Source organism: Parambassis ranga, chromosome 6 (assembly GCF_900634625.1).
Source record: "Parambassis ranga chromosome 6, fParRan2.1, whole genome shotgun sequence".
Classification (NCBI taxonomy): domain Eukaryota; kingdom Metazoa; phylum Chordata; class Actinopteri; family Ambassidae; genus Parambassis; species Parambassis ranga.
Window position 1 is genome coordinate 3,263,561 of NC_041027.1, and position 24,535 is coordinate 3,288,095.

The 24,535-nt window shown below is 40.1% G+C and overlaps 1 protein-coding gene across 1 annotated transcript in view; it reads right to left on the reverse strand.

Annotated features, from left to right (window-relative positions):
- cdh13 (cadherin 13, H-cadherin (heart)) overlaps positions 1 to 24,535 on the reverse strand; it is a 269,402-nt gene that overhangs the window by 25,642 nt on the left and 219,225 nt on the right. Inside the window, exons 10-12 of the mRNA XM_028407949.1 lie at positions 18,119 to 18,301; positions 17,784 to 18,037; positions 577 to 719 (exon numbers count right to left, since the gene is read on the reverse strand). Coding sequence (XP_028263750.1) covers positions 577 to 719; positions 17,784 to 18,037; positions 18,119 to 18,301 — 580 coding nt within the window. The remainder of the gene's footprint in view (positions 1 to 576; positions 720 to 17,783; positions 18,038 to 18,118; positions 18,302 to 24,535) is intronic.

Consider the following 24,535-nt stretch of genomic DNA (forward strand, 5'->3'; position numbering starts at 1 on the left):
GGCTGCCGAATTCCCCAGCACAACAGTGCTATTCTGCTGCCAACTAATAGAATCCCTCAGTTCCTCTAATGGATCTGTCAGAATCTCCTAAGCACAGGAGACCAGATGGATTGATAGGGAGAGGAAGAGAGACAGAGAGAGAAGGACAAAGAGACAGAGACACACACAGAGATGATGAGACAGAAAGAGAAGCAAAGAGAAAAAAGAAAGGTACGCCAGGGCTTTCGATACTTTTATCTGAGCCTTAGAAACTCTCAGAACAGCAGCACCACTGACACTGCCAGCCAACTATATTGTGTCTGTCGGACCATATGGTCCGACAGACGCAATGCCACTTAGGGCATCCCTTTGTCACCATGAGACGATAGTTTCACTGTGGCCAGGTGAAGTCAACAGACAGGGTGAGTCATTTTCACCAGTGCTTTCCATTCTGCTTTTCCATGTTTGCTTCAATGATTCTGCACACTCTGAGAGAGCACACTGGACCTGCATAGTAGTATACTCTTAAAACACACTTATGAACACACTTACAATGTGTAAAGTAAGTTTTAAGCACCAGCTTTGACAGCAACTCACCGTTATCTGTAGCAATGAAGAGAGCTGTGTATTTATTGTCATGAACATAAGGAGACTCTCGGTCCAGTGAGGCTGAGGTGTTGACAGTTCCCCTGACTGGGTTCACACTCAGCCAGCCTGCTGGGTCTTGCAGAACTGCGTACCTGAAAGAAAATTAGAAGAAGAAGAAGAAGTTGAGACTTTGTAAGCATGCACATGAAATACATACTCATAAAAAAGGCAAACCTCCTAATGTGTATTTTTAGATGCCAAACACAGACAGACACTGTACGACTGCTGAATCCCAAACTTGTGATTACAAAAACCTTCTCTATTGTAAATCTGTGGATATGTTCTGTGTGTGTGTCCTGAAATGAACAGAGAGGTCCTTTTTTGCACGCTGTGGTCAAACATAGAAGAACATTGAGTTTCACTTGTCTCTTTTGTGAAATTCAATTGAAAGGTTTGTCGCTTAAAGTGATGATGCAGGTGGATTCGTACCCTCACCTATGACCAGGTGGGTCATAGGTAGCTGGGGTTAGTGACTGAAAACAAAAGATGATAGAGAACCTCTCCAAAACTCTAGTGGGTGAGCAGCCAAGCTGGCATCGCCTTGAGTAGGAGCGGATCATGACCTTGCTAATGTGGCCACTCAGTCGGCCACTGATGGCTCCTAGATGGTGATTGGAAAAGGCTTGCATCTGTGTTAACATCATATGTGATTGATTTGAGAGCTTTGCGCTGCTTGCCTTCACACACATACACACACATATATATAAAAGCATTGGTCTTGTGAATCATCATTTATGCACACACAAAAAAGCACACACAGACTGGTAAAAGTTTATCAAACACACACACACTCGCAGACACACAAGACTTTCTTCACCACAAGGCCGCACTTTGCCAAAGTGCTCGGCAGTAGACAAATTGTCTTTGAAATGGAGCTCTTCAGCTAACAGAGCGCGACAAAGCCTTGGGAAATGGCTTTGCAATCAACCTCTGCTCACACCTTTCCCCCCCTCACTCTCGCTCACATACACTTTCCCCTGCCAGTGATTACTGCTGTTAACCAGCACATGTGTTTTACTGTAACAAAAGACGCTTCCTTGCAAGGTTAAACGCACTCTTAATAATATAACGTATATATGTCACTGTGCATGGACTCTTTCCATCTCTCTCTATTTTACACACACACACATACAGAGGTTCCACATAATTCATACATCCTCCACATATAGCAGAGGTTCACAGGTTATTAACCTCCATATGTCTCACTCCTCCCATCCCTGACTACACTATCAGAGACACACTGTGGTCCCTGTGTTACATCAGCAGCACAGTGACACACACACACACATACACTCCATGGATAAAACAAACTTTTGGTGTATTAGATACTGTCTTCTAAGCATCTTTGCAGTCTTACTAGCAGAATTGCATATTATGGGATATTATTTTGTTATAATCTTACATGTCAGCTGGAACTGCATGCTGAGTTACAGTGGCCTAAGGTGGAAAGGAACTCTCAGTACATGCATATGCAATTTGCAGATTCAAGGAGCACATTGAGCTGTAAAATGAGACTACCAAGGAGCACCACAGAACACCACAGGAGGTCTTTCTAAACAGTGTGGATCACACGCTACACATCCTCCACCTTCAGTAATAAACTCTGGCCGGTAAGCATGCACTTTTCTGCTCCAAATATAAACACCTGCTGGTATATTTGTGGATTTTGCTTAGAGCGTGTGGCCTAAACTCAGGAGACACATTGGCTGACATAGTTTTGTTTTTGATGTCTTTTTTTGTGATTTGATTTTATCATTTATGTCTCTTTAAGCATTGTTGAGAACAAAAACTTTGTGTATTTGTGTTTGTATTAGCCACTAGTCCACAAACTATAGGTTCTGTTTTTTGGGATGCAATGGGAGTGCTGCTGGTGGACAGCCTGGAAAAGGCTCATACTCTAAAGGCCCACACATAGACCTAATGTGACAGCTACAGGGGAAAAGAAGATTTAGCATGGAAAGCTGACAAGAGGAGTGATCCTCTACCCAGGCAACACTCTAGACCATGAGTATTTATGGCTGTGCCTAAATTCCTGCCTTATTCACCTGACTGACAGCAACAAACTGCAAACTTTTTCTCAAGATGAAGATAGATCCCAGTGGTTGTCAGGGGAAAGTATAAGACATCAACTTCTACAAAGAATGGGTCGAGGAGTAAGTGTCACTCAGTAATGTGCTGCCACGCAGACTGTTGGAATATGAGGGGTATTATGATGAGGGGCATTATGTGTCTTCCTACAGATAAAGTTCTGAAGGAGCATAATGCTCCTGTCTGCTTTAGTACAGACTCAAAGGTAACCACTAAATGAGTCAGATACTCTGCTTCTCCTCCTCTCTGTGCAAACACGGGGACAGTCCATTAGAGCCCTTTAAAGGGCAAATTAGAAAGACATTAAAAAGCCATTAGGAATATTCATATCTGGCTCAACGTGTTTATCTCCAAAAACAGAGAAGACCCAAACAAATCAGTCAACAAATGAGACAGCGCAGAAACACAATGCTCACACATGTCTTCATTTAACTGCAATACACACAATTTAAAAGTACAAAAGCAAGCAATAAGGTAAATTTTGTAAAGCAGAAGTGGCCTATATAAGCAATACCTTCTTCCTCTTTTATTGTGAAATAACTCTCAGGACAGAAGGTGATTTGTCCAGATTTTCACTTGAGTTGCAGAAGTGCAGTATCATGAGGCTCACACTGTGACCCCAATGTTAGAGAGAGGTGGCCGTAATATTGCTGTTTCCACTGGACTGCAGAGTTTTAGCCCCAGGGGCTACTCTGAGCTGCTATAGCTGGCATCAGCGCCCCGTCAGTGTGTGTTTGTGTACAATGTGTTTGGTAAGGGATTGCTCTTGGCTGGAAGAGGACACAGAGGGACCTGGCCGTGGATGGCAGCAGTCCGCTGCATTTGTCCGACTGTCAAAGTGTCGCTATAGAGGTGATACAGGGCCACACACATATTCACACAATAGTGTGACTTTATTGATCCCGCAGAGGGAATTGTTAAAACACAAAAAAGAGTCTTAATAAATATTTTAGATTAAATAATGTGTTTTCAGTTCTCACTTCTGAATGTTTGAAAAAGATGACAGATAACTCTGATCTGAGCCTCATTCCTCATCTTTCGCAGACAACTCAAAAGCATCGGGAGCAGGAAGAAGGAAGAGGCTTACCGCCCACCTGTAATCCAGTTACATCAGGAACAAAATGCTGGCATACGTGTGCATCTGCAATTGTGTGTCAATAGCAGGTGTGGGTGGCATACAATTTGCGGTAAGAACTAATTTAGCGAGATGATAAAAGCCGGGTAGGGAGCACCGTAAAGGAAAGCTCTTTGCATAAATGCTGATTATTTCTCTTGTTTGTTTTCACTCCAGTGAAATGTGCTGTTGGCACCTCTTCAGAGTAATATAGTAAGGTCATTTTCCACCTTTGACATTGTAATTCCTTTCTTTGTGTCAATACATTTGTATATACATGAGCACAATCAATTTTAGTAGATTATAGTGCATATTCTTATGTCCATTGATTGTCAGGGGAACTGTATATATAGCTGTCTATCACGCAATGTCAGCTTTTATATAAGTGGAATGTTCCCTTTTTTCCTGCAGTCTGTCTTTTATCCATTAGTGTTTGGATTTCAAAAATAAGACCTTCAGCTTCTGGTGCTCAACAGCCATGTCTTCTTTTTTTTTTCCAAGTGTAGCCAACGTACTTTAGAACATCTACAGACCTCATTATGAGCTTATACACCACAAAAACAAAACAAAACAAAACACTGCAGGAATCATTGTGCATCCGCTTATAATGAAAGTTACAGCTCAACTGTGAAGGACGCCATTCCATCACGCTGTCACAAGCCGTAGAGTACCACAAGCCATCTAGTTCTATATTTGACCCAAGGGTTAACTGTCTGTTTATGCTTTGGACTTCCATGTACATAGATTAGATTAAGATATTGAGAGGGTTTCCCCTTACTGCAACTTAACACCATCTTTACTTAGACCATTCCTATCTTTATCTCTCTGCATAAGTGGCCAATTATTTTAAGGTTTAATGAACCATCTGATATAACCCTGATGCATTAGCCAGTGGGGCCCTCCTCTGAGAGCCCAAAAGGACATTAAACAACTGGGGAGGATACCTAACGTCAGGTGAGAAATGTATCATCATGACCATGACCTTATCCTGCACCCAAACTAAGCTTGATTTACCAGCATTAATTCACAGCATGCTAAACACATTGCCAACTTTTACGGCTGCCTCCTCAGCAGCTACACATCCCTTCAAACTTTTTTCTCCACTATTTGCTGTGATATTATATGCATGCTTACAGATCAGGTAAGTCTCAGCACAAAGCTCCCATAGCATATGCTGAATGCATCCGTCTCCCCCTTTTAAAGCAGAGCCTGTTTTCCTGCTGTGCCTGTGTGGGTTTTACAGAGGGCGTGATGGATATTCATGGTCTCTCCCCCTCTCTCTCTCTGAATGTGCATCATTAAGTTTCACAAAACATCCATAACAATCTGGGTCGGCTGGTCAGGTCAGGCGTTCACTGACTTTAAGAAGTAAATTGCTTTGGAGTTGTGGAATAATGGCGCTCAACCTCCGGGAGTTGCAGGATGCTTTTAGGGGTCAAAGAAAGATTTATGTAACTTATAGATGTAAGTGAAGAATATTTTAGTGCTTAGGTCTTTATATAACTGTGTTACTTCATCATCATTATATAATACTTAACTTTGTTTTTGGACTTCCATAATCAAATAAAATTGGGTAAGAACATCCGTTCTTTCGCTGTCAAAGTTCACCCACGCAAGTGTTGCAGACATTATTTCATATTATGTTGTTCAAAGGTGCATAATGAGTACAGGTAGGGGTGCAAGAAAGGCTGCAAGGTAGACTTCTCTTTCCCTGATTAAAATGCCCAACAGTAAGTAAAGGATGCATAATGAGACAAAGATCAGTGTCAAATAACGTTGGCTCGCTGTGTGATTCCCAGGTGCATCTGCGGGTCTTTAAAGCATAATGATGTGAAACATCTGTGGCAAAGGGAAACACATTCAATTTTAATATATAAAATGGACTGACACATTTGTATATAAAGACAAGAAAAGGACACGCACCTTTCTTTTGTTTGGTCACCCCATGGGATTTATAATACGAGTAAGTTTTATGCAAACTCTTTTTGCAGATCTGCCTTTACAGATCCATACACATGCCACAAGCACTCCATAAGAGCTTAGACTTGCTATGTTGGGTGTCTCTGCACCCCATTTTCAGTTTTCTGCAGTGCACTGCAAATTTGGCGAATGTACGCTCAATAACGGCATATAACAGGAAAAGCTATTATGCATATCTCTCACTTTGCCCATGTCTCTCACTTTATCAGTCTCTCTGTCCTGGCTCTTACTTTATCGTACTGTCTTTATCTGTCTCTCTATCACTTTCTTCTCTCTCTCTTGCCAGCAAGATCTTCTACTGATTGGAGTCTAACATACTGAGAGAATGGAGACGGCACAGAGCCAATGCTAATAGTTTGTTTCTGTCTGAGAGCTGCTGAGTGTGTGAGCAATAGATATGAGAACATCAATCAAGGGACGTGGTAAAAGTACAGAGGACTGTGCCGACCTGTGGGTGGCTGTTACAACTGTACACTTCATCCAAATTTGTGGATAGTAATGTGAAAGGAGGACAAGAGAAAGAGGGGCAGAGCGGGGAGGCCGAGATAAGAAAAAGGCATCAAGGATGGAGATAAGACGGGGGTGCATGAGACTGGAGCTGTGAATAAGTGTGTAATAAAAACAAATTCTCTCCCTTCGGCAATCTCTGACTCCTCCGTGAATTCGTTTGGCCATGCTTCCATGGTTGAGTCCTGCACTGGCTCGTCTTGTACACACCTACAAAGGTCAATGCCAGAAACCAACTCTCACAATGATCTCAAAGTGATTACAGTGACACTCGTGTCTTCGCTCATTATGTGAGGACTCTGAGCTTTTTGTATTTTACAACATCAGGGTAGTGTTAAGAACTGACACAGCTGTATGTGCAGTCAAAAGTCTCTGTTTTTAAGTGGATTATGTTCATTTGCATTTTCACATTCACAGCTTGCCCAGCATGGGCACCCTTAAATCTTCAGAGATGGCACTGGGATCTAACAGCAATTGACCTTCTGTGCTTGTCTACACATTAGTGAGGTGTTTCAAAAGAGTTTAAAAAGGTTACATCACCATTATGTACATTGCAGCAACCATTTTTATTCAGATTTTTTGGGCCTCACTGAGGAAGCAGGGGAAAAAAATAAAACACAGCAATGCCTGCAGTGTCCACAATCAACGCTGTGAGAGCACTACTGAAACTGGATGTATGAATCTGCATTAATTCTACCTGCTGCGGCTACAGCATGCATCTTCAAATTATTTCTATATCCTCAGACAAGTAAACAGATGTCAGGGCTTCAGCCTGACATCAAGTTGTTCTTAATGATGGCTACCTGAAGTGAACAAGATAATAGACCACAAATGGTAGCATATACATATAACAAAGGCTGAATGACAACTAACAACACAATCTCGTCATGTATAACACACATTCACTGATACTCCAGATGATGTGCTTCCTTTAACAAACTTTGCTGATCATAAACTTGCTACCTTAGTGTTTTTTATAGATTAAACTTTTCTTCTACATTATACATAAAATGTATAAATTACTGAGAGCTGAGGTCTTTATGACATCTTAATCATAAAGTATCACAAGATCTAAAGCAATTTGGTCTGTACTCTCCTGATTATTTAGCATTATCTAATTAATGGTGTGTAGTATTAGAGTCTCTAAAATATCAATGTCATGTTTTTTTTTTATCGGATTTATATTGTAGCCACTTAAATGTACAGAATCTTTTTAATCAATATATTTTGAATATATATATTCTGAATATTTAATTAAATAAATAATTAAATCTTACATTTATTTAACCCTTTGGTCACAATTGACCCAGTCAGTTTAAAAAGGATATAATATAATTACCCAATTCTGTGTTCTGTGTTCTGAGTCTACAATTTTATATTGGTCAATAGACCTCATTTATATGAAACTGCACTTTGAGTAAATTCAAGAAGTATAGTTATTATGTTTTGTATTTATGTACAATACTGTTTGATTCTGTGAAAGTGTGTGTGCATGCGTGTGTCTTTGTGACCCATTGCCCCATTACACGACCTTTCTAGCTGAGTCAGACCACAGATGATATGCTGTTTAATAAAAAGTTTTAAATATTTGACCTGAAAACAACACACAAGTTAAAAAGACGAGTTTTAGAGAACAATGTTATATTTGATTGATAGAATTATTTTTATTGCTTTTACTACTTTTGTCTTTCTTCTCTTCTCTATTTACCTTTATCTTTTCTGAAAGTGTTCTAAAGCAGCAGCATTTTTGTATGACAACCTATGCCTGAAATCCATTTTTTTAAATGTATTTTTTTAGATTACTGCAGAAAATAGGCAAACAAAAAACAGGGCAAACAAAATGGTATGTTATTGGTTGGTATGATTGCCAGAAAAAAACAAGAAAACAAAAAAAAAACATGCCATCAGCTGCCTCACCACCAACACCCACTTTACCTCTCCACCAGTACAAAAGTCTAAATGACACCGAATGCTTTGAATCCACTTTTTGAAAAAATAATCACAGGGGTAATTGCTTATGTGGAACAAAATGTGTGCTTTTGTTGACTGCAGACTTTATTTTAAGCTTGTAAAAGAAAAAGAGAAAACACAGAAAGAAAAAAAATGCTGACTTAAAAAGAAAAATGGGTAAAATGCTATTGGATTTCTACATTTTAGAACTCATTCCTGCATCACTCTTATACCCAAAGGGCCAGTTACTCACTGCAGGAGGTGCCAGGCAGAAAAAGAAATGAAATGCTGCGTTTCACTTTGAAAACACATCACTAAGCTGAAGTGAGGGCATCTACTGCTTTCCACTTATTTAGTCAAACTTTAGTCAGAACATTTGCATAACTTCTGACCTAATATAATAAAATCCTATGCTGTTATTTATTTATTTTTTCTCAAAAACAGTGAGACTGAAAACAAAGAATATAGGTAGCTTAAAGAATCCTTCGGGATCACCTACTCAGACCTTGGTCAGCCGCTCTGGGCTGGATTTCAACTTTTAACTGAGCTGAGCTGCCTAGTTTTGGCCGACCACTGCTCAAGGCCATGTGGACAAATTACCCATGTCACACCTGTTCATATTTCTGCTCTGTATCAGCACAGTGCAGCAGGCCTATATGGAGGAAATAAATGTGGCAGAGCTGCCAAGAAAGAGAAAAGCAAACGCTGGCACGTGTTGCATCAATCAGCTGTCACAGAGATGCAGAAGTGCTTATGTCTCTGTGTACACACTACTGACTGAAGCAGGTGAACTCGGAGGAAAAGGTGTCAACGTGTTTCAATTAAGGTAAGCGCAGTGCTGTGCCTCATGTGCACGCATGTTTAAAAAAAAGCGTTTCATTTGCAATCACTGGAAAGTATCAATTCTAAGAAATGGGAATGGGAATAGGAACATTAGCATCTGGTTGATCAGTCATTAATTATACATATAGCAATGAGTTGAAGAAGAGAGGTATGTAAAGACTGACAGAGAAAAAAAAAATAAAACCATGCAAGCGATTTGTCCAGAGCGGCATGTCTTTGCTCTGCTAAGGGTACAATTTCAATAAACATTAAATGGATCAAGAATTTTTCCATTAATTCTCACAGGAAAAAACTTTAAAACAAAAAAAGTACCTTTAAAACAAGCCTTAGGCAAGAGTGTAATTAAATATGCACATTCACCCTACGCCTGGCCTTTACACAACCTCAAATAAAGCCTTTTTGTGCTCTCTTCAGCCTGCTGACTATTGTTTGCCGCAAGCCAGGTAGAGTCTGGAGGGGGCTCCCTGCCAGCTCCACTCAACAACTGCAGACGCTCCACAGAGTACACCGAACAAAGACCCACTGCAGCGACTTAGCAGCAGCGGTGCAGCGTGCGCAGAGTGATGGTGGCCTGACACTGAGAGATGAAAATGAATGTTTGGCTTTGTCACTGTTTGGCAGGAACACAGAGGAGTGTGCAGCGACACTCCTCTGACACACTGATGCACAAGAAGACACAAGAGTGCATACTTACATATACACACAGAGTGACACCGCTGAGTTTGACATCAGTTTCATAAAATTTCCAAGCTTGAGTAACACTACACAGCACAAAAAAGTTATTATCATAATAAGGTGCAAAATAGCACCTCTTTGCATCAGTTGAAAACCATCACCCTGTAATTAACAGGAAGAAAAGCAATTTACTCCTGCTTCACAGCACAGCATCCCTCGCTCCCTGTTCCTCTTGGCATCTTTTAGGATTGTTTTAATTATTTGCTGGCATCCTGACTGTATGACTAAAGCCTTTCACTGCCCCCATTCTTTGTCTCTGTCTTTCGCCCACACACTCACTCACGTTTTTCCTTCTTTGCCACGCATTTGGCTTGACTCTACTCAGCTGCAAGAAATGAGAACACATCTAAACATCTGATTAGTCTGTAATCAACACCTGCACATCCCAGAAGAACACGAGACACAGAGAGAGAGAGAGAGAGAGAGAGAGAGGAGGTAGAAACCGCTACACGTATCCTTGAAAGTTTCTCAGAGACAACCTTTTAGATGATGCAATGTTTCCTTAAACAGAAGCTGCATCACTTTGTCTCAAACTGGGCGGCAGCCTGAGAGAGAGTTTAAAGAAGTCATGCAGAGTATCAACAGAGTAATGGGGTAACCTTACACTGATCCAAATGCCAGTTTGATTCCATTTCACAGTGGATGCAGTGGAAATCAATTCAAATGTGCACCACTGAGATTCACCTTCCACACTTCCTCACCCACAACTGAGCTGAGTGTATATTATGGTTGCACACAGGAGGGGACACTGAGAATTAGATCAAATTTGAAACTGTTGTCTACTTAGCTGTGATTCACTTATTGATTTGTCTTGTTAAAGTCTGTGCATTGAAAATTGGATTTTAGTGTATTTGAAAATATAAGACACTACTTCATATTTAGGTAGCATTTTTGTGTATCCCAGGGTCTCTCGTTCATGAGTTAGGTAAAGATGGAACAGAAGATTGACAAGCAGATTGGTGCAGCTTCTGCAGTAACGTGCATAATGTATACCACTCTGTTGTGGTGAAGAAGGAGCTGAGCCGAAAGGCAAAGCTCTCAACTTACTGGTCAATCTACGTTCCTACTGTCACCTATGGTCATGAGCTTGGTTAGTGACTGAAAGAATGAGATCGTGAAAGTGGGTGAAAAGAGTTTCCTTCAAAGGGTGGTGGTTGGAATAGGGCAAGAAGAGCTCAGTCACTTGAGAGGAGCCCGGAGTACAGCCGCTGCTCCTTTACATCGAGAGGACACAGCTGAAGGTGGCACGGGCATCTGTTTTGTATGCCTTCTGGACACCTCACTTGGGAGGAGTTCTGGGCATGTCCAACAGGGAGGAGACCCCGGGAGGACGTGGTGGATAGGCTATGTCTCTTGGGTGGTCAGGGAACGCCTCAGATTCCCATGCAAGAGCTGGAAAATGTGTCCAGGGAGAGGGAAGTCTTGGTGTCTGCTAAGACTGCTGCCCACGCAACCTGGTCCTAGATACAGTTTGAAGATGGATGGATGAATGGATGGATGGATGGATAGTTACGCACCAACTCAACATGGCAGCAATATATCAAACTAAAATAGGACACCACAATTAGCATTTAACTTTATTAGGGGTGTTTGTGTGTGATTTGCCAGGTAGGGTGATGATTGCGAAGCTCTTTCCAGACAGCACCCTTGCAACTTGAGTGAGGCAATTGTCATTAGGAATTTTATTTCAGGCATAGGTAAGCTAGTGTTTCACATAAAGCAACATTGCTGAATTAACAACAAATAGACAAAGGGACATTAAGTAGGCACATAAAAATAAAATAGAAATTTGGAAATTACATGCGCATGTATCTTAGTATTTTGAGGATGTATTTAATGTTTATTTCCTGGTATTTTACTTATTTATAAATACACACTAGTAAGAAAAACCTGCCTTGGTATAAACATGTTTATAATAGATAAAATTTTCAGAAAAAAAAGCACCACAGAGCGGAGAAAAGTTAAAACAGAATATTTTAGATAGATTTCGACACAAATTAAAACAGCAGACTTCACTCAAACCTTGGCTACAGCCCTGACTGCAAACGTGTGATGCCGTGATGTGATACCTGCACATCACAATGTCAAATACTGTATTTGAAGTCTGGGGAGCACAGTGTAATGAGAAAGAATATAGAATTTACATTTGGATTTGTAACATGCATATTATTATTTTGGATATTGGACTAATCGTTCAAGCAAACCAGGTTAGCAAAAATTGGTTTGTAAATTGTTCGCTATTGCTTTCACAAGAAAAAGAAATAATAATAATAATAAGAAATAATAAAAAAACACAAAAGAAAAGAAAAATAAACTTGCTTAGTTGTATGGATGACCCAGTTACTAGCAATGTGGTTTTTGATTTCTGAGCAGGGTTAATTTTTAATGTGATGTGTTTGGAGATGGATAGGGAGAGCAGAAAGAGTGGTTGTAGGCAAAAATCCATTCAGTGGTATTTCACTTATTGGTGTCAAACTTCAGACCAAACAAATGTCCTCTGCTGTTGTGCGAGAATGGCTACTTTGAACTTTGAGATAACTTTTGGAATTACTTAGTAAAGCTTCAGCAGGAGTATTATTGATTTCCTCTATGGTTTTCTTTCCTGATTCATCCCCATTAACTTGTACTTGGTGCTCTTCACTGCAACAGACTAATCTGACCAGGCACATTTGTAGCCAATCAAATCTTCATTAATGGCAGTCAAACAGTAAAATTAAATTTTTGTGAAGGTCAGTGTGTGAGTTTTTTCTCACTGGCTCACACTGGCTAACATCCACCCTAGCTGTCATCTTATTTTTTCTGATGTCCTGCAGCCCCTCCATCGCTCTGTTTCTCCCTCTGTTGACAACTTCTGACCCAATACTTATCACAACATCTGACCCCAAGCTTTTGTACCACCGGATGCCTGCACTCTGTAATCCTTGCAGCCCATCAGTCGTCTGCCTGTCTGTCTGTCCATTAATCTGTCTCACTCTCTCTTCCCTCATCTCTTCTCATACCTTGACTCCTCAAAGCTCCCTGCCAGTTTTCATGCCTGACATTCCAGCACCCCATCCTTCTTCTTTTAAGTCCCATCCCTTTTAACTCAAACAGGACCAGAGTGAAGAGTGAAAGTAGACAGGTAGCTACTGAATAATGGATGACCCAACTGTTTGAAATTCTCTCTATTTTCAAAAGTAAGGAGATGAAAACAACTTAAATGTATTTTGGAGGAGATGGAGAAGTCATGGCAGAGAGGTAGCAAAGTCTGGAGACCTCTGGGTGTCGGCTTAACTGGGACATATGGAGCTATGTGACAACATACAGGACACTTTGAGAGACACACTGGAAATCCGTTTATTGCAGTTTGAAAAACTTTCCATCCTGCTGTAAGTCAAATCCTGTAGTTTTAGCCGTCTATGGCTTCTCTAAGTGGTGCAACGACTTCGGAAAAAAATTTGGTTTGTATTGATTTTTTGTCTGGATTTCAGTGGCTAAAAGCAGCAAATATTTACTCTGATCCTTGAAAAAAAAGATGCAGTAACAATAAAAACAATGTTGAATGTTGAATGTATTTGTCTTGGTGCTGTTAGTATCAGCTCACATACACCGTGATCAAACTGTGACCGTGGGTGCACTGAAGTCTACTTTCTGTCTCCTTTCTCCATCAAGCATCAATTACTTCAGTGTAAATAGTTATCCGACAGCTGATGAGAGTCTTGTCACTGGAAACAAGATCTAATTAAATTAGCCAAACTTTCTTAATGACACTTCAGATTATTTGCTTCCCTCTTCACAGCCTACCAGGTTGGCACCAGAGCAGCAAGAAGAGTCAAGATAAAGACAGGATTTAGAGGTAACTTTCTGACTAAACTTTATTTTTGTCAAATTTTTGGGTACAAAACCACCTTGAAGCGCAATACATTTCCTTAATGTCAAGTGCCCACACACCAAGTAAAACCTCCCTGTGAGGTTTACCACAGATACACTTTATGTGTCAGATCCGTGCTCCATCTGCCTGACACGGGCTTCTTCCTCTAAAACTCCGACCCAGTCATGAGGGCCAGAAACTCCTTCAGCAGAAACACGAGACAAATCCCCTCAGAGTCTAATGGTTTAGCCTAAATATTGAACAGGATTAAAACCACTGATATTTGCTGTAATTATGTAACGTTATGGAGGGAAATGAGCGTGGGGTCTATCTAAGGTCAGTGTAGGGAAAGTGCTGTTTAAATAGTGGTAATTGAGAATGGAGATGAACGGCTGTTTTTAATTATTATTTTAACCACTGTGCTAAATGAGGGGAATAAAAGTTTTTTTTGAACATTTCAAATAACATTAATTAATAATTACAGTGCATTATTTTTTTTATCTTTTTTTAGAAACACTTCTGTCTTCTGTTTTTAAAAGGATTTAAATACACGTCTCTTCACATCATTGACATTATGAAAGGAAAATTGATGAGATCATTAACAACTGGAGGACCATCCTAGACTCAACAAAGTCTGGGCCACTTCAAAGGGTTTGTTGTCAAAGAGTAACAGATTTTATGTATTTATTTGCTAAACTGCAAACTGAACTCTCATTAATCCAGGTCATAGTCAGTGCTGAACTGAAGAAGCCACTCGGGGGGAGTGACGAAACATCTTCAAAAAAAACCTTGAGTCCATTGCCTTGATTTAAACTCTTGGACACAAACAAAAAACAAATAGTTAGGATAGTTAGATAGTTAAGGACAGCTCTCTGATACCCTGAGTAATGAGAGAGCCCTGATTAACCCTGCTTGGTTCTTCCTGCTGGAAACCAGGCTAATAAGAGGCTTCACAGCCTGTTCCTGTGCAACGTTTTGGAGCCCATCCATGCAGTCTTCTCTTTAAATAGAATCAATCATTGTTATAATTTGAGTGATCAGACCTCCAATTAACACTTTTATTAAAGTTAATTAATGTGGAGGTTGTAAGCTGTCTTAACACTTCATTGCAAGTGAGTCATTTATGTATGCAACATGTATGAAAACTGAAAGACTGATTACAGCTATATCTTTAAAGTTTATGGATGTCCTCACACATAATTAACAGATTAGGTTGATTGTCAATAACTCCAGGAATGACAAGATTTGACCTGAGACAGTGAGAAGCGTGTCTGACGTATACACAAGTTTTGAGGTTTACATTTTGCCCCCATTCCACTCATTGTTCTTTTTTTATCCAGCCTACATGTAGTGTTTATGGTACATGATACACACAAGTCACATTTTTAGAATTTTGGAATTGACTTTTTAAAATGTTGCATTTTGTATTATGTCTGTATTCTGTATGTATAGCATAAACTTCACAAAGACGTTTTAAAAAACACACATCCAGATGTGACACAGTTTTGTAAAATGAAGCTGTCAGTCAAGCACAGCCGTACACTCCCACACAGCACTAAGAGGAGGTTAAAGAAGTAAACCACCAGGTGGTGAACCACAGGAGTAGAATGCCTTTAAAGTCAGCATGTCCTAAGCAGATGCTGAACATGTAGTGTGCTCACACTAGGGGGTGGCAGCATACATGTCTGACTTTTGCAATACGCAGAAGAAATGATGTAGCAACTCACTGCATTGAGTATAATATGGAATTTGGAAATGGCTGAGTTCATGTGTGTGATTTAGTGGTGAAATTCAGTTAAAACAGCCTTTATCTCACATTTGGTATTTTAATCCAGTCTGAATGAGTCTGATTTTCAGGCAAGTTGCTGCTGTCCAGAAATGTCACACTGCAATTGTTGTAAAACACAGGAGACCAATGGCTGCATGCAAACAGGACTTAGCTGTTCAATGTAATGCAAATGTTTCATAGCTGAATCATTTTAACAAATTTAGCAGCTGGCTACTTTGCTTCTCATTCTTTCTATCCCTTGCTGTTTCTTCACAAATATCACACACAAGCATGTTAATGAAAAGTATGAGTTGGATTGTTTAGGTCAATTATTCCTGCTGATATTAACAAACATGATACATAGGTAAAGGTTAAAGAATGTCCACACAAATATACACATACAGTCATGGTGTGAGCTGGGCACTGAGCACTACAGATTCTGACCAGCAAGTCAGACCTATTATGTTCTTTGTCAATTGCATTTGACCTCCTCAGCCCAGGAGACAGAGACACACACAGTTATGCAGAGGGAGATAGGGGAAGAAAGAGGAAGATAAACACATCTCCTCTTCTTTTTGCCATATCATTCTGTGCACAGCCCCTCTCTATTTCCACCTCCCCAAGTGTCTGTCTTTCACTATGTCCACAACCTGTCTGCAGGTCACAGTTATGATACCTCAAAGTCACTGTTACTGCCAAGATGTCAGGAAGATGAAATGACAACAAATAGAGAGGCCATAAAATGAATACAGAAATGCAGGCTGAAGGTGAGAGGAGCAGAGATGGGGATCTATTATGCAGAAGACTTCACTGAGCTCTCTGTGGCTATAGATAGATAGAGCATCACCAAAGTTTAAGACATAGCAATTCAAATTCAAACACAAACCCAAATAGCATGAAGCAGAGGAGAAGCATAATATCGTTAACGCCATTTAACCAGAAATTAGTTATTTTTCTTGTTCAATGAAAACGTACCAGTGAAACCTGACTCTTCTGTCAATGGAACATTTTTGTGTTATTCAGAAGCAGTGTGCATGATAAACAGCTGCTGGAGGACAATGAGATAAGAAGTAGCCGGGTTTGAATGCAGAACAAAGAAGAAGAAGAACATAAAACCCTCTCTACCTCATATTCGTTATATTATTCACATTGTTGATGTCTTACATTAAAAAAACAATCCACCCTCAAAATTTGTATTCAGAGGCCAGTTTGTGCTTTCACATAAAATTTATAGGGTCATGTGACCTGGCTCTGATCACCAGTTATCCAGGTTTTATGGGCACAGGTCCTGACTCCTACACACCATTCAGGGGAACAATTCCATGTTATGTAGCATTTGATACCGACACAGGGACTGCGTTTTACAGCACATAAAGCAGCATCAATAATTTGGGCAGTAAAGTCATGATCTGGTAAGTTTTATTTCCATGGGTTTGTATTACCCCCCTGTGTTTATTTAAAACCGTTTTTTACATGATATATAACTCCAAGGGTGCAGAAAAAGAGCAATCTGAATTGAGTATAAATTAGGGCTGAAAGCCAATAAATGCAATGATGAGTTTTCTATCTTGTAAAGCGTAAGTACAGCTCGCTACGGGGCTCCGTCTGGCAGAAAGAAGTATCATTTTTATTGTAGCACATAGTACAACTAATAGCTTTCCTGTTATGATGATGGTAATATTTGAGAAGGGGCTACTGTTGTAACGGAGTTAAAGTTAATGAGCTGCCCTGCCCTGTGACTTTTTAGTCAGTTGGTTTGACCTCTGCCAGTAAATTGCAGATCTTCAGGGCAGTATATTTTGTCTGTTTACACCAACCGATGAAACAGAATAACAGGAACACAGAATTCCAGAAGATGTGAATTACATGAGGGGATAAAAAGATGGAGTGATGATTTCTCAGAAGCACACGAGAGATGTAAGAACTGACAGATTGAGATGTGAAAACAGCTGGAAAATATTATACAGTCTAAATTTGCAATTCACCGTGTTACCTGCTGTTTTGCAAAGAGCTGAAAGTCCGCTGACATAACATAATTAACTTATAAGAGAGAAAACTTTAAAGTGCTGCTGCACAAAGAGTCCCATTAGTGAATGATACTTCATTATGTTCTTCAACTGATCAAAGTGAAACTGAATGAAAATCTGAAAGCTCATTACAGGCTGTGAGATACAGCAGATTACATTCAGTCACACAACACAAACAAGCTCACTCATTCTTTGTATAGTCTTATTTTCTGACACACAAGACGAGCACAGTTTTGCAGCTCGATTTCAATTACTGTCACTCTGACCATTTACCACATAACAAAAGCTGCTTACCTGATGCTCTGTATCTCTAATATATCTGGATCTGTGGCGTTAAGCGAGGCCACAAAGCTGCCCACCGGTATGTTTTCCATCCTGGTGACTAACAGTGGGTCCGGGAAGAACACTGGGCCCTCGTTGATGCCCTCAACTATGATGTGGACGGTAGCTGTGGAGCTGGGGCCATAGCCAACGTCAGGGACCAAAGGATCCTCGTTCTCAACTCTGATGAGCAGCATATGGAATGCATTGGCCTCATAATCCAGAGGCTGAATTGAGAGAATGATTGAGAAGGTAAAGCATAGGTACCACAATATACTATAAATGCTGCTTGACATTCAGTACCTTACCTTGACAACAGACAACATTCCCTCATTATTGTCGGGGTTGGTTTGAATCTCAAAGCTCTGTGTAGGATCTCCATTGATTATAGAGTAGCTCGCTCTCCATGCTCCTGTGGCTGGATCATCTCTGTCGTCCACTGTCAGATTGACAACAACACCCGTCGAGCCCTCAAACACACGGGCCTCAAACTGTTAAATGGAATGGACAAGACAACACAAGCAAGTGAGGATACCTGGATGTAACTGGAGAAATCAGACAGGCCTTAGAAAGGTGGAAGACCTGAAATTAGGAACGGATTAACATCATTTTAAACAGTCTAACACATACTGAGACTAAGGTAAAAAAAAGTCAGCAAGTACATGGAAAGTTTGTACATAGTAAGATAATTGAGCAAATGTGTTCCATTTCAAATGTCTACTTGTGTGATTTTTTTTTGTAGTCACACCAATTACATCATAATAGGTCACAGTCAAAAATAAACTGACTGAGCTCCTTCATTCTTGGGGATATAGTGTGAGTGTGTCAACTCAGGTGAATAGAGTAGGAGTTGTTCAATTTCAAATCCCTATTTCTGGATGGCAGCCATCACCACTGTGAACTTGAGGAACAGAGCATTGTTCTGGTGGAAGAGCAGTCTTTATCCACTTCCCATGCTGAATGTTTTTGATTCATCCTGTGGATTTACCCTGTAAGCCCCTGCAATAGCGTGATCATTTTTCAGGTAGTCCACCTGCAGCACTCCTTTGCATTGCCAAACAAAAGCCTTGCCAGCGGCTCTCACGACACTTTCTTAGCAACTAAAGATGTTGTGTGTGATTACAGGTGTTAAAAGTTACTGGAGAAATGTTTCATCATGTTAGTAGTTTTAAGACCCAATGATGTTGTTCATTTGAGTTTGTTGGGGATAACTGTATGAGCACACCCTTTGGCAACGTTCCATCAATCTGTCGTTATTGTTGCTGTTAGCACCCTTCCAAGCTCTCTCTCTCTTTCATTTGAATTCAGCACCTCGCTTCAGTAGCATTGTGTGAGAGGCGCACCCACCCCTTCTTGACAATGCATCCTCATCGAGCCACTTAAGGCAAGAAGCCCTTGAGATGAGGTAAGAGATGACAACACAAAGACTTGTGCATTTTTCTCAGAACAAAACAAACAGAGCTCACTTGAACATTTTCCTTATTATCATTAATAATTAATTAATTAATTAATTAATTTCCCTTTGCAATTATAGTGTTGTAAAAATGCTAAAGTAACTAGCAAACTAAGGAAGAAGGAAGTTACTGAAAAGAGCAGAAAAGGGTAATATCTTAGAGTGACAGATTTCAAGAAAAAAAATTAAAAACTTTTCATGAATGGTAATTCACAGAAGGATAATATAAACACATCAAGGCATACAAAAACAGCACACACACACACACACACACAACTAAATAAACACTATTCATGTCCTCCATCACTGATTTCTCACAGTGCATCTCATTTATTTTTCAGTGTCAATCACTCCCTAGCTCACCGCTCATTGTCGGCACAGGGCTTCAGTCAGATTCTTATCAATGCATTCTGTCAGCAAGGCTTCCACTAAAGACTACATTGTGATCAGGGTTACTCTTGCAGAAGCTCAGGGCAGGCAGGACTTGTTCTGTCAGTGTGCACATATAGTATGCGTGTGTGTGGGTGTATATGTGTGTGTCAGGACCATTATTGTGTCAGAGCTTACAGTGTAATCTTTCAGACACAGAACACTCTGTTTAAGGATAGCACTGGTCCAGCCTAGATTACTGCGTCTCCTGTCAGCCCACGGTATTGTTGTTTCACAGATTACCCTCTTACTGCCTTACACCACCTGGCTCCGTGCATTTATCTGAAGAGAAACAAACATTGATTTCTTCTCTTTCCTTTTTTTTTCTTCCTTTTTTTATTCATCCAAAAACACTTTGAACCATTCATAGTCATTTAGGGCACATGGGATCGAAACGCAATGTTCTTAAAAATGTCTGCTCCCACGTGTGCATTGTTGGGGTCTCTTTGTCCTGACAGCCTGATGTAGCCTGGTACAAAGGCATTATGGGAAAATTAGGAGTGTGCAGGAAACATGAAAGTGTGATGAACTGGAATTGAAATTTACACAGCAATTACTTTAGCTTTGGTGAGCAACCCAGAAACAGCAAAAAGGCCATTGTACTGTAAAAATTACCTACTGTGATACAAAAAAAAAACAATGCATGCCACTTGTTATGATCCTCCTCTCACCCTTCCTCAGACATTACAGTACAGACACACAGCAGCCGGACAGACTGGGTTTAATCATGTGGGGCAGCCATGCGGCTGGAGAAAGTGTTGTATTCTGTGTGATGTGGCCACTGGGCTTCTGCCCTGCTGCTGATAAGACCCTCAAATCCACCTGGAGCACAAAGCAACCAGTCACCTGAAAGACTAGAAGGAAATGACTAACTACTAGGCAGAGCACATGGTCTGAAATGACTTAAACACATTATTAGAAAGGAGGAAAGAGGGGAAAGAGACCTGCCTTCAAGTTTGCGTGTGTGTATATGTGTATGTGTGTATGTGTGTATGTGACTAAAAGCGCCAGACAGGGAGACAATTACAGTTGGTGCTCTCAGAAAAAAAGGACTGCATAGCAGTCAAATGTATGCCTTCATTCTGCAGACAGTGGATGAAACAACATGCAGACCTGTACACACAAAACAGATGGATGCAGGCATGGAAGGGTGGATGGAGAGATAGATGGATGGATGGATGGATGGATGGATGGATGGGTAGAGATAGACAGTGTTAGCAGTGACCATAAATAACAGAGCATGCCACTTCATACATTTAAGATTCCAAGGAAGAAAACCACAGTGTGGCATTGATTTTCTGTTTCAAGTCTCCTTTTATGTCTGACTTTTCAATAATCTGCCTCATAAATCTTCAAGGTAATGCCACGCTGCCGAAAGATAATTGGGTGATAGTCATTTGAGGCACAACAGTTTAAGAAGGAAAAATAAATAAATTGATAATGTCATGTTTCAGCACCATCACTTTGACGGTGCGGTTCTGTATATGATTGTGATGTTGGCTTATATGTCTTTGCAACTTTTTTTCTTTTTTTTTTTTTCCTCTTCTCAAAGTGCTTTTAGATCTGCAAGTTAACCCTTATAAATCCTGCTGCTGGGGTTTTCAATTTTAGATACATTTTTTACGTCCAATTAAATGGATGTGAAGTCTGCTAGAATTTAATTAAGGACATGTAAAAGTCAGTAAGTAAAATTCCCTCCGGTATAATGTAGTTTGCTAACTTATTCTGGGGTAAAAGGTTGATGCTGTTAAACTCTCAACTTCACTTTAACAGGACTTAAAACCTGAAGTCGTAAACACCTGCAAGCCGAAGCCAAACAGCTGCTTGATTAATGAAAACACAACTTCATTTTTCAAAGCCTTCATCTTGACAGTCAGCACCGTTCACTGTTGCTCTTCTTCAGCAGATGGAGGTGCAGGGGGATGCTTTAACTCTTGGCAAAAGGCCTGAGATAGAGATGTGACTATGCACATCTGTCAGCTTCATCAAGTAACATTAAATGCACTCTGCCTCATTAACACCACTATAGAAACTGCCTTCGTTTTCTTATCTAGGCTTTTAATTTGTGTTTTACTGCCAGCTGGAATTGTTTGCTGTTACAAACCAGTAACCCAGAGCTTTTCCCCTTCCACCCAGCAGTTGTGTGCAGAGATATGACCCTAATGTATAAGAGCAGTAAAAACATGTGTGATTCCATTGGTGACTCCTTAAATATATATATGACTTTTCTATTTTGTTCTCCCCTCACATACCAATAAACAAATGGTCACAACTGGACACACTCTCCAATGACATGCATGCACACACACACAAACAGAGACGAATGGAGATGAACTTGTTTTATTCCTGGATGTCTGTCAGAATGTGTTATGAATATAGATGACAGTTATCGCTGCACTGACAGGCAACTCGACAGACAGTTGAGCAGCTGTTCATTTGTCCTAATGGAAAGTACTTTGTGACGTGTCCCCGCTGCCCCAAAGATTTTCTCTGTCAGGGAACACACAGAACAGCAGCCCATCACATTAAACCTTCTGAGACAGGACTGTTTTGCCTGTGAGAGGCATTTGCTCCATTCTCACGACACAGCAGTGGGGGGTGGGGTGGAAGACATTTTCAGTTGTTAGTGCATGTTAATACTATCTGTTGTTTATTTTTTCTATGTTTTTGGACTCCAAACTTCCCAGAATGCATAAATTATAACATTACATGTATACATGTAATGTAAAAAATGACATACACAAAAGGATATTGCTCCTTGAACATTTGATAATGGAGTCATGCAATATTTGTTGCCTCTACTGAAGCAGACAGCATGGAGTTTAAAAAAAAAAAAATCAAATTTAGACAAAATCCCCTGAGTTAAACAAGACTCATGAACAATTTCAAGCAGCCACTTCTTTTATCTAGCCTTCAAAAGTAGCTTAAGTCCCAGCAGAAGGAGGTGTAGACAGACTAAAAATCTGTAACAAGGCTCCAGTATGCACGTGATCACTCATCCTCCCACACAATCACATAATATATACACAGAGTCTATGTATAGGATTGGCAAGCAACTTCACTGACTAACCCCCTTACACTAATTTCTCCCTGTTCCCCAGTGCTCTAATCCTGCATACAGTAAGCGTGCCTAGAGAGTTAATGAGCTTACCTGTGTCTTTATTAAATTTCAACAGCTTCTCTGTTTCCAAAGATAGATTTTTGATGAATCTGACATCAAGCAAAGCAGCTTTCTGGAACATGACAGATCTTGTATTTCTCAATGAGGCTTGTTAAAAAAAATAGATATTCAAAGACAGGCAGTGTATTAAATAACCATATGCCCCAAAAACACCGACAGCCATGCAAGTTTCACAGCTGATGTGTCGGACGGTCCCCCTCACAGAGCTTCGTGTCTGAATTTATTGCAACTTTCTGAAAACAATCTGACAGTCCACCCTCACTCTGTTGCATTTTGCATGTGCACTCCCCTGTGAAACCCAAAGTTTTCTCAGTTGACTTTAAAAACTACCAGCAGACTGCTAAACTGATGTCTAGGTGTACCTCAGAGGAGAAAGTCCTTGAAAATGCCCAACTCTCCAGCTTTTAAAAATTGAACCTGCACAGCTGGTGTCAGAGTAGCTACTATGCAAACCACAACAATCAACTTTTCACTGTACACAAGTTTACTTGAACTTTTTTTCTTTTAGGATATGACAGTAAAATGAAGTACATTTTAATACAGAATAAGACAATTTATATGTTCATCCATGCATCTCATTAGCTCCTCCTCAAGAGGAAAATATATGACAGTAGTGGGAATTGAACGTGTTCAGTAACAGAAATCTTGGCAGAGCTATGGGCTCTCCTTGTGTCATGAGAACTCATCACCATGATGGGGCAAGAACATGATAGCGTGTTGCAATAGGTAAGTTTGCTTCTTACTGCCTGTCGTCACCAGGAAAACTAAATATGAGTTAGGTATCTTCAGTCTTTGTAAAGTGTACATACCTGCCTGCCACACGTCATGTGATATATGTGCATCACCATGGTAACAATAGCAGCAGAACGGAACATTTTTCCTTTGTAAGCATGAGTAAAAATGGAAGTCTATGTGAAATCACTTATCTAAAATGAAGGGATGGTGTCAGAGAAACACAGACCCCAGGCTCCTGGGCAAAAAGTCTGCTGCAGGGTTTGTGTCATCAACTGTCCCTGAAGCCTTACATGTTTATGTTCTGGATCAGATGACATTGGGCTGTAAAGTCACATGTTCCATTCTGGCCCTTCAGCATAAATATAACCTGCCACTCTTGGAGGATGTAATTATCAATCCAATGTGGTGTTTATTTACTGAGCAGCTTGCACACTACCAGGTACTCAAAGTGAAGCTACATGGGATTGAGCCATAATTAATGCTAATAAGCCCTATGCTTAGCATTAATGACTACAAAACAAATACTATGAACCTAGTAGTTTATTGTCATACAGTCATTCAGAGTAACTAATATATAATTGGCCTTTTCTGGTTACCACAATCTTGATGTGGCACTTCCTTTGAGATATCGAAGAACCATGACAAGCTTGCAGTCTTTTTAAACAATCCTATTGTGAGTCTGTGTGGAGATGAACTGCTGGCCTTGTGATTTCTAACACGTTATACCTGAGCAATATTATGATTTCTTCTGCTTCAAAGGCCTTTTAAAGAAAATTACCAGTAATAATAATAATGATAATAATAATAATAATATTAACTTCAAACATACTCTTAAAAAGTCAAAATATGTAGAATTAGTATTATTAGTATTATCTAAAATTAGTATTATTAAAAATGTGGTCTTTATCAATTCTCAACTTGTGAAAG